We start from the raw sequence: 14,754 nt of genomic DNA, 5'->3' as shown, positions 1-14,754 counted from the left end.
TCTTTAACTTTATATCCACCCCGGCCTGGGTTGCACTGCCCATCCGCCCAGGGGTCCTTAAGATTGCTAGATCACTGAGGCAGACATAAGAACATAAGAACGGCCGTACCAGGTCAGACCAAAGGTTCATCTAGCCCAGTTTCTGTCTACCAGCAATGGCCAATGCCAGGTGCCCTAGAGGGAGTGAAGCTAACAGACAATGATCAAGTGATCTCTCTCCTGCCATCCATCTCCATACTCTGACAAACACAGGCTAGGGACACCATTTTCTTTACTCTTCCTGGCAATAGCCATTTATGGACTTAGCCACCATGAATTTATCCAGTTCTCTTTTAAACATTGTTATAGTCCCAGCCTTCACAACCTCCTCAGGTAAGGGTTCCACAAGTTGACTGTGCACTGTGTGAAGAAGAACTTCCTTTTATTTGTTTTATAACCTGCTGCCTATTAATTTCATTTTGGTGACCCCTAGTTCTTGTATTATGGGAATAAGTAAATAACTTTCCTTATCCACTTTGTTCACATCACTCATAATTTTATATACCTCTATCGTATCCCCCTTACTCTCCTCTTTCCAAGCTGAAGAGGCCTAGCCTCTTTAATCTTTCCTCGTATGGGACCCTCCCAAACCCCTAATCATTTTAGTTGCCCTTTTCTGAACCTTTTCTAGTGCTAGATATCTTTTTTGAGTGAGGAGACACATCTGTACACAGTATTTAAGATGTGGGCGTACCATGGATTTATATAAGGGCAATAATATATTCAGTCTTATTCTTATCCTTTTTAATGGTTCCTAACATCCTGTTTGCTTTTTTGACCGCCCTGCACACTGCGTTGACATTTCAGAGAATTATCCACGATGACTCCAAGATCTTTTTCCTGACTCGTTGTAGCGAAATTTGCCCCATCATATTGTATGTATAGTTGGGGTTATTTTTTCCAATGTGCATTTCTTTACATTTATCCACATTAAATTTCATTTGCCATTTTGTTGCCCAATCACTTAATTTTGTGAGATCTTTTTGAAGTTCTTCACAGTCTGCTTTGGTCTTAACTATCTTGAGTAGTTTAGTATCATATGCAAACTTTGCACCTCACTGTTTAGCCCTTTCTCCAGATTCATTGTGAATAAAATTGAATAGATTGGTCCTAGGACTGACCCTTGGGGAACACCACTAGTTACCCCTCTCCATTCTGAGAATTTACCATTAATTCCACCCTTTGTTCCCTGTCTTTTAACCAGTTTCAAGCCATGAAAGGACCTTCCCTTTTATCCCATGACAGCTTAATTGACGTAAGAGCCTCTGGTGAGGGACCTTGTCAAAGGCTTTCTGGAAATCTGAGTACACCATGTCCACTGGATCCCCTTGTCCGCATGTTTGTTGACCCCTTCAAAGAACTTAACAGATTGTAAGACACGATTTCCTTACAGAAACCATGTTGACTATTGCTCAAGAGTTTGTTTTCTATGTGTCTGACAATTTTATTCTTAACTTTGTTTCGACTTATTTGCCTGGTACTTACCGGTCTGTAATTGCAGGGATCACCTCTAGAGCCCTTTTTAAATATGGCGTTACATTAGCTAACTTCCAGTCTTGGGTACCGAAGCCGATTTAAAGGACAGGTTACAACCTTAGTTAATAGTTCTGCAACTTCACATTTGAGTTCTTTCAGAACTCTTGGGTGAATGCCTCTGGTCCCAGTGACTTGTTAATGTTGAGTTTATCAATTAATTCCAAAACCTCCTCTTAGTGACACTTCAGTCTGTAACAGTTCCTCAGATTTGTCACCTACAAAAGCTGGCTCAGGTTTGGAAATCTCCCTAACATCCTCAGCCGTGAAGACGGAAGCAAAGATTCATTTAGTTTCTCCGCAATGACTTTATCATCTTTAAGCATCCTTCTGTATTCAATCGTCAGTGGGCCTCTGGTTTAGCAGGCTTCCTGCCTCTGATGTACTTTAAAAACATTTTGTTATTACCTTTGGAGTTTTTTGGCTAGCTGTTCTTCAGAACCCTCTTTTGGCTTTTCTATTACAACTCTTGCACTTCAAGCTGGCAGTGTTTGTAGCAATAAACTGGATAATCCCCATTCTGCTGCTGGGCTTCTGCCTGCATTGTCTCCTAGTTAATGAAAGGGTGGTTTAAAGAAAGGGGTTTTGGAATATGGTTTGGATTATAGGTTTTAAGGGGAATACAGGGGAACAGGTAGGACTGACAAGGGACCCTCCCTCCCTTCCCACTCCCCTTCCAAATTCCCTTGGAAAACTCCCTGTTAGCAGCCCCTGGTGGCAAGCTCCCTGGTCGCTTGTGCGCGGCTTTATAAAGCCCTGGCCTGAGTTAATGCCCTACCCACTGATTAAGGCTCAGCCAATTACCAGAGGCTTCGAGCTTTCAAACCTTCTTTTGAAGCTCACGGCCTCCAACTGCCAGCCACAGCACACGGTCCTTCAAACAAACAAACAGACCGACAAACACAAGCTCAGCACACAGCAAGTAACCCCCAGACACAAACACACACACACTACAGACAGTCTCTTACCCCACAGATGCTGTAATTGCTCCTCCTTCACCTGGAGAGCTCCCTTGCAAAACTCCCTGTTAGACCCCCCTCTTCAATTCCACCTACTTCTAAGAAGGCTGAAAAAAAGTTGTGATGTCCCTGCAAAAGGGTTCAAATATCTGTGGCATCACTGGTCAATACTGACTGCTATTAATGAAAGGGACAGGCAGGGCCAAGTCAGTGGCACACTGAAAAACAAAGATACCAAGAGACTGGCATATGGCAGAAAGATTTATTTGATGGCAAGCTGCAATTTCAGGTGTCTAACCAACAGGCCCCGTTAGGCAGATACAATTTTAACCTGTAGGACTCCCTTAACAAATTCAAGGAGGCCCTTCTGTAGGACTGAGCTCAGGAGTTCGCTGCTTTGGTGGACCAATGCACAGTTGTGCCAAGGGGGGTCCTTCAGATGGACTGGGACGCTACTGACACAGTGGCCAGAATAGTCGCCTCCGCAGCGGCCATGAGGCGCACCTCGTGGTTGCAGTCCTCCAGGTTATCCTAGGAGATGCAGGCCACTATACAGGACCTCCCATTTGAGGGGATGGGACGCTTCTCCGAGCTCACGGACCCGAGATTCCATGGCCTTAAACACTCCCATGCCACTCTCCACTCCTTGGCCCTCCATACTCCTCACCAGGCCAGGAAGCCGTTCCACCCTCCAACTCCTCCGTCTTCACTGTCTAGGTCCTGGGGGACTCCCTGGCTGGCCACCTACAGGAGGAAGGATAGAGACAGGGAGTCTAAGCAGCAACACTCGTCATCTTTCCATTCGTCTGCTCAGCTTGGGTCTTCCAGAAGCAATCATTTTGAAGGTGCGCTTGAGGACGATGTTCCAGTCACCTCCCAGGATCCATCCTTCCACTCTTTCCTTGACCACCTCTGCCCCTTCCAGTTGTCCTGGTCTTAGCTGACCATGGACCATTGAGTGCTCAAAGTAATATCCTCCGGTTACATCCCAATACACCTAGAATGGAATCAGCATGAGCAGGCACTTGAAGAAAAAACAGTTACCTATCTTTTGTAACTGTTCTTCGAGACGTGTTGCTCATGTCCATTCCATTACCCGCCCTCCTACCCCTCTGTCGGAGTTGCTGGCAAGAAGGAATTGAGAGGGCATAGGGTCAGCAGTGCCTATATACCAGGCACGTGCGGGGCACTCACAGCTGACCCTACGGATACTGCTAAGACAAAAATCTCTGACGATTGCATGTGGGCACGCATACACCTAGAATGGAATGGACATGAGCAATACAGCTCGAGGAACAACACTTATGAAAGGTAGGTAACCGGTTTTTCTCCTTTAAAAGAAATGGACATTTTGTGAGCTAAGTATCCAGGTAGGTATTACTACAGAGAAATTATCTTATAGAATAAGAATGTAGGATGAGGGCGGGACATGGACAGAACAGATGCCAAAATAGAATGAAGGGGAAGAGGCAGAGTAATAGAGAAGGGTGTGGCCATGAAGAAGAGGTTTTCGTAATCAATATAGAAGTGGACCTGGAAGTTAGTGAGGTGGTGAAGAAATAGTGTATGGACATATAAATAAAAAGTATGCTTCAGAGTTCCAAATAGCCTGAAATTTGGATGGAATTGTAAAATGTGATGTGACAAATGCATGAGATCAGCAGTTTGCCAAAGTAAGTGATGTGGAAATAGATATGGGCAAAATGGTGGAGGCAGCTGGTGCAAGGAGTTGCAGTTTGAGGTTCAAAGTGACATGTGCAGCTGTCAGAGATTGAGCCTGAGAAAGAAAGGGAAGGTGGAAGTAAAGAAGGGAGGAGAGAGCTGACCTGGAGATGTGACTGAAGATACTGTGCTTGCCAGATAGGATGATATCCGTCTTGTGGGATCAGTGAAAGTTAGTATCGCAGCTGCCAACTTCATCACGTCTAATGCAGTTTGAGAGTGAAATGACATTCTTAGCAGCAGCAGATTAGGAATATACTTTATCAGGTGGGTGAATAGAAGCAGGATTGAAAAAAAACTTTGGAGATATTGGTATCTGAGGAAAGCCTGGTTGAGAGCTGGGTGTTCCTCTCAGACTCCAGTACAATCCCTAGCTTGAGTCCAGTTATATTACTATTATAATAGGTTATTCCATTTGCTATAGTAGTATAAGGCAGTGGTTCTCAACCAGGGGTCTGGGGCCCCCTGGTGGGCCACAAGCAGGTTTCAGGAGTCTGCCAAACAGGACCAGTGTTAGACTTGCTGAGGCCCAGGGCAGACTGCCTAAGCTGTGCCGTGCAGCGCTGAAGCTAGGGGCCCTGAGTCCCGCCACGTGGGGCTGAAGCGGAAGCCTGAGCAACTTAGCTTCATGGGGCGCCCTGTGCTTGGTCCCCTGGGCAACTGCTCTGCTTGCTACCCCTTAATGTCAGCCCTGACTTTTATATGCAGAAAAACAGTTATTGTGGCACAGGTGGGCCATGGAGTTTTTATAACATGTTTGGGGGGAACTTTTGCATAGAGTTCTACATCTTCAAGAAAAAGCCTGCTGCACGTTCCTCCTTTCTCTAAGATCTTGGAATAACTGATTTGCATTTCATTGACTTTCCCTGAAACCTTGACCTCTTGGTTTCCTTTGAAATTTTCAGTTTCAGGATAGTTCCTTTAAATTCAGTAAACTACTGTACTTCTGTCTGGTAGGAAACTGGAAAGGTTGCCTTGTTGCTGTATTTTGAAGGTAAAGGAGAAGAATATGCAAGTGTGGCAGAGATAGCATCTGCTCTCTACATGCTTTTTGGCTATGCTTTTTGGCCAGATAAGACACTCTCTTGTGGAGACTGCATGTTGTTATATGGCTTAACAAAAGAAAAGGAAGATGCTCTCTATTATTAGGATGCCCTCAGCCAGGGGTTGCGGGGGAGATAAATTAGTCAAAATAAACGCAGTATACAGAGTCTAACTGTCCAGGGTTCATAATGCAGGTACCTACCAAGTTCTAGGCATATGTGGGGAGTTTTCTCCTGTTGTAATCATCTTACAGAAACACACATGTTGCAGGTTTGGGTATTGCAGCTAAACTACACAAGTTCCCTGGAGTAATAGTTGATCTCAATCCTCTAGTTTCCTGAAAAACTTCTAGAACTCTAGAAAAGTACAGTTACCATCTAGTTTGGTGTTTCCTCTTAGTGGTGAAACTGGGGTTGGATGTGTCATGTTCAGAAAGGGTGGTTCTCAGTGCCCTGTCACAGAGAGTACTGGATTTCATACAGGAAAAATATTCAGGAAACTGAGAAAAGGATATTTCCATAGCAGGAAGAATACAGACCAAGTACTTTTGCAGTTTATTAACTAATAATCTTCCTTTCCTTTTTTCCATGGTGACAGTATTTGACGATGGAGATGAGAAGACTCTTAGACGCTCTTCTCTTTGCCTGAAAGGAGAGAGACATTTTGCTGAAAGTGAGGTAAGTGATTGGTGTCAGAATGAACACATCTTAATTCCACAGTGTTTATATTTAAAAATAATCAAAACAAAGCTTTTCATCCCAATTTCATCAGTTTAATTAGTGCCTTAGACTTTCAAAGGCTAAATATATTAATGCTGCTAAAATTGTGACTATGCAAAATATAATCCACAAAATCTAGCTCATTCCTTTACACCCAGAAATAAGATTTGAGAGTGACTTCTCCAAACTAAAAGTTGCCATCAAAATTGACACTTTGTTTATTTTTTGCATATTGGGGTTCAGTAGTGATATTACAAGTTGAATTATTTTTGCTAGAAATAACTTTTCTTAGCTTTCTCAGTAAGCAGTGATTGAAAAAAAATACTGCAGTGTGGTGCATGACACACATGATGATTTGCATCTTCTCACATAATTACACTTTAATAGGAGCTGGTGCAAATGACCATGTTTAATTTGTAAATGTTGTTGTAATAGCTAATAAATTTGAAATCTCAGATACATCTGTGTGCTGTTACTTTGAAGAAATGTTTGTCCCTCCAGAAATAAAAAATCTTTTCATGTTTGTTTTATGTTCTAGCCTACAGACTAATTAATTACTTCTAAAATATACAAATACTTTCTAAACAATTACAGTGTTAAGTCAGACATTTATTTCTGCTTATTACACAAGACCGTATGAGCAGACAGACAAGCAGATGGACCAATATATGTGAACATGTTAATTTATCAAAGAGCTGTTTGAGAAAGTGTTCTGTTCAGCAGGAAAATTCGTTCTGTGCTATACTCAATTGAGCATGTTGCTCAGTTGTTGTGAATTACACATTTTTACTGTGCCTTTGTTAAGGTGCTCAGATTCTCTCACTAAAAATTCCAAGTGTATGTACCTAACATTAAGCTCCTAAGTATCTAAATATGGATTTAACTATCAGTGACCTAATTTTTCAAAGATGATGAGCATCTGCTGCTCCTGTTGAATTTTTGTGATTTGTAAGTTCTCAGTGCTTCTGAACATCTGGCTGCTTATATATATTAAATATGAGGTTAGAGCCTAATTTTAGGAATCCAGATTTGAAAATTTTGGCCAAGATTATTATATAGGTTAATCTACCTTCCTGCTGTCTGAACAAGAATGTCCATCTATCCAGATTATTGTCTCTGATTCACAGAAACCTAATTTTAAGGCAACTTCTCTTGCTTTTCATTTTGCCAGTCCCTTTTCTTTTCAGGTATCTGAGCACTTGGTGTTTAGCCAGAAATCACTGATTTCCAGTTCCCTCACTGTCACTGGGGGTTTACTCTGCAGTTGTAGTAATTGGTTCATGATAGGTATTCCTTTACACTTGGAAGTTAAAATTGCACCTCCACTTTCTTCAGCACTTAGGCTATGTCTAAATTACAGTAGAACCTCAAAGTTATGAACCCTTCAGGAATGGAGATTGTAACTCTGAACAAAATGTTATGATTGTTCTTTTAGAAGTTTACAACTGAACACTAACTTAATACAACTTTGAAACTTTACAGTGCAGAAGAAAAATGCTGCTTTTAACCATCTTAATTTAAATGAAACAAGCGCAGTTTCCTTATCTTGTCAAATCCTCTTTTTAAACTTTCCCTTTATTTTTTTTTAGTTGTTTACGTTTAACACAGTACTGTACTAGCTTTTTTGTTTTGTTTCTGCTACTACCTGATTGAATACTTCTGGTTCCAAAGGAGGGGTGTGGTTGACCAGTCAGTGGTCTCTGAGGTTCTAGTGTACATCATTTACAGTGGTGCAGCTGCACTTCTGTAGCACTTCCGGTGAAGATACTCTAAGCCAACAAGAGAGAGCTCTCTCGTCGACTTAATAACTCCTGCCTCCATGAGCAGTGGTAGCTATGTCAGTGGGAGAAGTTCTCCCGCTGACATAGCACTGTCTACATCAGTGCTTAGGTTGTTATAATTTATGTTGCTCAGAGGTGTGGATTATTCACCCCCCTAAACAACGTAAATTATGCCAAAGCAATTTGTAGTGTAGACATAGCCTTGGAATTATGCCACAGTGCTGTTCTCTTGTTCTGAGCTAGGGTTTTAATTCTGTCCATGCCCATCATTCTGTGTAGAGTAAATATGCAACTTCCATCACAGTCACAGACAGATGTATGTTTGCTTTTTGGTTTGAAAGAGGTGGGCTTCATCAGCTGCAGTGAGTTCAGTCTGGCCTACAGAATATTTTTAATGAGAATCTAATGTATTCTTCATAGTTTGAAACTTGCATTGCATTGAGAATGGTTAGACAAAGAAAGTTTTCACACTTCTTGAAATGTAGTCTAGTAACATTTGTTTGTTGTGTAAACAACTGGGGGAAATCTCTTATTTTTTATAAATATGATGCATGCCTTAATTTGTGTATATATGATGGGTATGGCAAATTGCCAGTACTGTTATGCTGGGTCTTGTGCTTTTTCTTCTTTGGGGAAGGTTCAGGGCACCATTGCTTGCCTCTGAATCAGTATTTTAATTACCCCACTAGTGTCCTTGAGGAGGGGAGTGGAGAGGGAGGGACCTGGGCCCACCCTCTTCTCCAGATCCCAACCCAGGGGCCCTGAGGTTTGTGGTGAACCACTTGAACTAGCGGTTCCTTCCCCTGGGCTACTTCCCTTTCCTGCCCTTCAGCTTGTGAAGGGGCTTCTTGCCCTCCTTCTACATAGACCAGTTGCCCCTTACCTAGGATTTTTTTTGGATTTCTCAGCTCTCTACAGTACTCTTCCAAACTTTCCTTTTGGTCTCTCTTCAAAACTGTTCTCTGCTCCAGCTCCCACATTGTCTGGCTGAACCAGGGGGTTTTTATCACATGACTGACTGCTGGTGCTCTAATTGACTTCCAGTGCTCTAATTTGCTTCAGGTGCTCTAGTTAATCTATAGCAAACCTTCCTCCCCTTGCAGGGAATAAGGCTCCCTGCTAACACTCTCCTGCTGCCCTCTGTCCATGCTATATCACATGGGGTACTTGCTATGGAGTTAAATAAAAAAGGGTTAAAGGAACTAAGCAGGAAACTTATAATAATGGCCTAGATAAGGGGCACCCCAAGGAAAATTCAAACACAATAGTCAGGTTTATTACCATGAGTAGTGACTCCTCAGCCCCAAACCTCGTGACATAGCTGTTTTGCCAAGGCTAGGAAGAGAGAGAGAAAAGGGAACACTAAGACATTATAGGATCCTGGCTATAGAAAAGGATGAGGGTTGTGTGAGTGGCCAGAAAACTGCCCAGGAAATGATAGGAAGAGCTGACAGACTGGCAAGGGGACACAGAAAGAGAAAGAGCCTGCTGCAAGCAAGACAGTCTGATATTTCCAGCTGGAGATGGAGGTTGGCTGGAGTGAGGGGAACTTAAAAAGCTGGCAAGGAAAGATTAGGGTGTAAGTAAGACCCGTGTATATGCCTTTTATTGTTTTTATTCTTTAATCTGTGTGCTTTGTACCATTGGGGAAGGAATAAAAAACCCTGTATTTTGAAGATGTGTGCTTGAGTCACTTTAATCAGCTCCTGGGTGCCAGGAGTGAAAGAGCTTACAGGCATCAACTGCAGTTGGACCTGTTGTATTAACGCAGTTGGGAAAGGGGCCCTGATGCTTAGAGACCAAATCCCAGAGTGGCTGGTTGCATGGTTCCATCTAGAGTGAGGTGCAAGACACAGGGACTGTCACTTGAGGGTTTACTTGAGAAGGACTAGAAGGGCTCTAAGATGCAGTTTGCCCCTTAACTGTGTCAACTTGCATTTAAGTAACAATAAAATATGCCAATAGAAAAAGCTCTAGGTGCCCTAACAACCTGTTATTTACAATTGTGAATGATAACAGAGAATGACTTCTCCATAAGACTCCAATTTTAAAGGCTAGCTATATAAGGTGCTGGAGGTCTGTGAGATCCTTCTTTTTTCACCCTCATGCTGAAAAGACCTAAATTAAGATATCATACTCTCTCAGCCTTTCCAGACAGTAAGTACCCCCTTCCTAAATACATCTGTTTTAGAATCTTTGAGGAACATGTTGTTCTTGCCAGACTCTGTTCTTCACTCTTGCAAGAACACAGTTGTGCAATATTTTGTCATTAATTGATAAGAAACTTAACTTCATTTGGTTTGCCAGTCTCTGTTGGTCTGCCATGCTAACTTCAGTTTTTCTACATGAAGGATCTTTGTCCATTTCCCTTGCATGTATAATCGGGATGTGGATCTAAGGATGCTTCAGAAGCAGAATGTGCTTCATCTAGCAAAGGGAAAGGAGTCTCTCATACCAGGATGTCAGACCCACTGCCTGAGTTTCAGTTCTCCTTTACCGAGAAGTGGTCTCAGAACAGGGCCTTCAGGGTGTATATGAGAATGGGTGTGTGGAAGAAGTTAGTTTCTGTGAAATGTTAATTTCTAAAAAACAAGGCCATTGTTTTTAAAGCAATGCTGTCTCTGCTCTAAATACATTGTCAGTAGGGAAATTTTCCAGTTACAAAAAATATATTTGTTAAAGTGTATACAAATTTAGATTTGGTATAAACTCTTGAAAAATTGGTTTGCATTTTAATGAGTTTAATTATCTTCCAACAGACATTAGATCAGCTCCCACTCACGAACCCTGAACATTTTGGTACTCCTGTCATAGGAAAGAAGACAAACAGAGGAAGGAGATCTAATCATATGTAAGTTAAATATCTTTTCAGTCATTTGTTTGAGATCTGCATTAATTTGCCTTCTTATATTGCATCATTAATTCCAGAAATTTTTGTATATTTCAGACTTCTGTAAATTATTAAGATACTTAGCAAGTTGAATGAAAAGTGACATTATTCTAAAATTGACGGGAAAGTCAGGAAATAATTTTCTCTGTGTTGCTGTACTGCAGGGATTGCAAGTGCTCAATGTGTTTTCCAGCTAACACAATTTCACTGTTCATTATGGACAGGAATTTTTAAAAAGAAAAAAACATGCAATAGATTTCCCTCTGGCAGGATATTAGCATAGGTTCTGGAAACAGTAGTTGAAATGGTGTTGGGCTCTATCTGTTTGAAAACAGTGAAATGCTTGCTGATCTTAAACACAAAAAAGAAGCTTACAAGAAGTGAAGATTGGACAAATGACCAGGGAGGAGTATAAAAATATTCCTCAGGCATGCAGGAGTGAAATCAGGAAGGCCAAATCACACTTGGAGTTGCAGCTAGCAAGAGCTAGAAGGATGCTTGTTAAGAGCTAACAAGAAGGGCTTTCTACAGGTATAGATTAGCAACAAGAAGGGTACGATCAGGGAAACGGTTGTGTGTACCCCTTAATGAACATGGAGGAAAAGCAAACACCTCAGTAACAGGAGGATGTGGAAAAACGCTAATGTAACTCAATGCTTTTTTTTGCCCTCTGATACTTCATACCCATGAACAAGAGAATCAGCTCCCAGGACTTACTGCACTGGAGCAGCAAAGTATGCTATGGGGAAGGCGAATGTGACTCACAGCCCTCTGTGGAGGAAACCGGAGGTGGTTCAGAACTATTTAGAAAAGCATTAGGACAAGCACCAAGTCCATGGGCGGCCAGATGCACTGCATTCAAGAGGTGCTAAAGGAGTTTGCGGATGACATTGCTTGATTGCAGAAGCCCATTAGGCCCATTTAATCTTATGAAAAGCTCATGGCAATTTCAGCGCGACGGGTCCCAGACCTGGACCTGGGAAAAAGGTTTTATGTAGTTGCCCATCTCTTTAAAAGACTTTGTCTGATAGTCTATCTGGCAAGGAACCACTTATCAACAGTTGTGATTGTGAAATCTATACTTCCCTATTGTTTGGCCTTTATGGTCCCAACTTCTCTATTGTTTATCTGTATGGCCTCTGTCTGATTCTTTAATTGTGTCTGTCTGCTACATAACTAATTTCACAAAATTTAAATGAACTAGGTGGTGTGGTCTGATTGGTTAAATAATTGTTTTCTAATGTGCTAGAATTAGTTAAAGAATGGATGAGTGGAAAGCAGTGGATATGTTATTCCTTGACTTAAGCAAAGCTTTTGATATGGTCTCTCACAGTATTCTTGCCGGCAAGTTAAAGAAGTATGGGCTGGATGAATGGACTATAAGGTGGATAGAAAGCTGGCTAGATCATCACAGTCAATGGGTAATGATCAACGGCTTGATGTCTAGTTGGCAGCCAGTATCAAGTGGCATGCCCCAGGGATCGGTCCTGGGGCTGGTTTTATTCAACATCTTTATTAATGATCTGGATAATGGGATAGATTGCACCCTCAACAAGTTTGCAGATGACACTAAACTGAGAGGAGTGGTAGATACGCTGGAGGGTAGGGATAGTATACAGAGGGACCTAGACAAATTGACGGATTGGGCCAAAAGAAATCTGATGAGGTTCAACAAGGACATATTAGAGTCCTGCACTTAGGATGGAAGAATCCCATGCACTGCTACAGACTAGGGACTGAGTAGCTAGGCAGAAGTTCTCCAGAAAAGGACCTAGGGATTACAGTGGATGAGAAGCTAGATATGATTCAACAGTGTGCCCTTGTTGCCAAAAAGGCTAACGGCATTTTGGGCTGTATAAGTGGGAGCGTTGTCAGCAGATCGACGGACGTGATCATTCCCCTCTATTCGGCATTGTGAGACCTCATCTGGAGTACTGGGTCCAGTTTTTGGGCCCTGCACTACAAGAAGGATGTGGAAAAATTGGAAAGAGTCCAGCGGAGGGTAACAAAAATGATTAGGGGGCTGGAGCACATGACTTATGAATAGAGGCTGAGGGATCTGGAATTATTTAATTAATAATTGCGGATACAGACTAACACAGCTGCTACTCTGAAACCTGGAATTATTTAGTCTGCAGAAGAGAAGAATGAGGGGGGATTTGATAGCTGCTTTCAACTACCTAAAGGTGGTTCCAAAGAGGATGGATCTAGACTGTTCTCAGTGGTACTAGGTGACAAAACAAGGAGTAATGGTCTCAAGTTGTGGTGTGGGAGGTTTAGGTTGGATATTAGGAAGAACTTTCACAAGGAGGGTGGTGAAGCACTGGAATAGGTTACCTGGGGAGGTGGTGGAATCTCCTTCCTTATTGGTTTTTAAGGACAGGCTTGACAAAGCCCTGGCTGGGATGATTTAGTTGGGGATTAGGTCTTGCTTTGAACAGGGGGTTGGACTAGATGACCTCCTGAGGTCCCTTCCAACCCTGAGAGTCTATGATGATTCTATGAAGTAATTGCCAGGAAGGAGCCTGGGAGTGAACCTGGGTGTGGGTGGGAGAAGTATGGAACAGTTGGGGGGTTTTTTTTGGGAGAGTGGTAGAGATTGTTAGGGAATTGGGGAGTCTCCCCCATGCAGACCCTGGCTAACCCCTACCATCTCCCAGTCAGTCAGGCACATCTGTCCTCATTCCCCATGGTCCCTGCACTCCCACTCAGCTAGCCCTCCTCCCCCATTCCACGTGTCCCTGCACCTCCAGTCAGCCACCCTTCCTCCCCCGTCCCCATGTGTCTCTGCACCCCTCCTCTTCCTGTCGCCATGTGTCCCTGCACCCCTACTCAGCCACCCCTCCTCCCCCATCCCTATGTGTCCCTGCATCCCCCACTCATCCATCCCCTTACTCCCATCCCTATGTGGCCCTGCACCCCTCCTCCCCCACCCGTCCCTGCACCCCCACTCAGCCATCCGCTTCCCCCATCCCCATGTGTCCCTGCACCCCCATTCAGCCATCCCCTTCCCTCTGTTTCCATGTTGCCCTGTACCTCTTCTCGCCCCATCCCCATGTGTCCCTGCATCCCCACTCAGCCATGCCCTTCCCCCATTCCCATGTTCCCCTGCACCCTTTCTCTCCTGTCCCCATGTGTCCCTGCACCCCCACTCCCATTCAGCCCCAGGTTCAATGCTGTCACCCAACTAGCTCCTGTGCTCCCACCTCAGTCTGTCCCCCCACTAGCCCTTCTGAACCCCAGTCTGTGTGACCCACCAGCAGCCCCATGTTCCCTGCTCTGCCTGTCCCCCTCATACCTTGAGTCATCTTACCTGGTCCTGAGGGCAAGGTGCTGTGAGAAACGCAGTCTCTCACATTCCTTATCCGTGGCTGGCTGAGCCAGTTGCCGTTTCTTCTGGTGTCATAGCAGCCCGATGGGGAAAAGATGTAATTGCAGTGCCTCTCCAGCAGAATGTATTTTCTGCAGAGAAAAAAAAATCAGTGGGGGACATAAAGTCTGCATGTGGTTAGTGGCACAGAATTCCTCCAACAGTAAGCTTTGCACTAGAGCAGTGGTTCCCAAACTTGTTCCACCGCTTGTTCAGGGAAAGCCCCTGGCGGGCCAGGCCGGTTTGTTTACCTGCTGCATCTGCAGGTTCGGCCAATCTTAGCTCCCAGTGGCTGCGGTTCGCTGCTTCAGGCCAATGGGAGCTGCTGGAAGTGGCAAAGGCCAAGGGACGTAATGGCCACTGCTTCCAGCAGCTCCCATTGGCCTGGAACAGCGAACCATGGCCACTGGGAGCCGCGATCGGCCGAACCTGCAGACGCGGCAGGTAACCAACCCAGCCTGGCCCACCGCGGCTTTCCCTGCACAAGCAGCGGAATATGTTTGGGAACTCTCTGCACTAGAGCAATTGAGTGAAGACATTACCACAACCAAAAAGGCTATCCTCATGCTTCAGTGTTCCTATTAAAAAATGTACTTCCTTCCAAAAAAAAAAGAGAGGGGGATTTCTGAAGATTTCAAGCTGCAGAACTGACCATATGGTTCTACTGCAAACCCTACTTCTTGGAAGCAGAATAAAA

At 43.7% G+C, this 14,754-nt stretch overlaps 1 protein-coding gene across 3 annotated transcripts in view; it reads left to right on the top strand.

Annotated features, from left to right (window-relative positions):
* ARID4B (AT-rich interaction domain 4B) overlaps positions 1-14,754 on the top strand; it is a 189,393-nt gene that overhangs the window by 61,629 nt on the left and 113,010 nt on the right. For all 3 annotated transcript variants that reach the window (XM_075064167.1, XM_075064164.1, XM_075064166.1), the window contains exons 6-7: positions 5,895-5,974; positions 10,557-10,648. In XM_075064167.1, the coding sequence (XP_074920268.1) occupies positions 5,895-5,974; positions 10,557-10,648 (172 nt within the window). The remainder of the gene's footprint in view (positions 1-5,894; positions 5,975-10,556; positions 10,649-14,754) is intronic.

This window comes from Chelonoidis abingdonii, chromosome 3 (genome assembly GCF_003597395.2).
Source record: "Chelonoidis abingdonii isolate Lonesome George chromosome 3, CheloAbing_2.0, whole genome shotgun sequence".
Classification (NCBI taxonomy): domain Eukaryota; kingdom Metazoa; phylum Chordata; order Testudines; family Testudinidae; genus Chelonoidis; species Chelonoidis abingdonii.
Note: the sequence above shows the minus strand (reverse complement) of the source record. Positions and strands in the feature narration are given on the sequence as shown.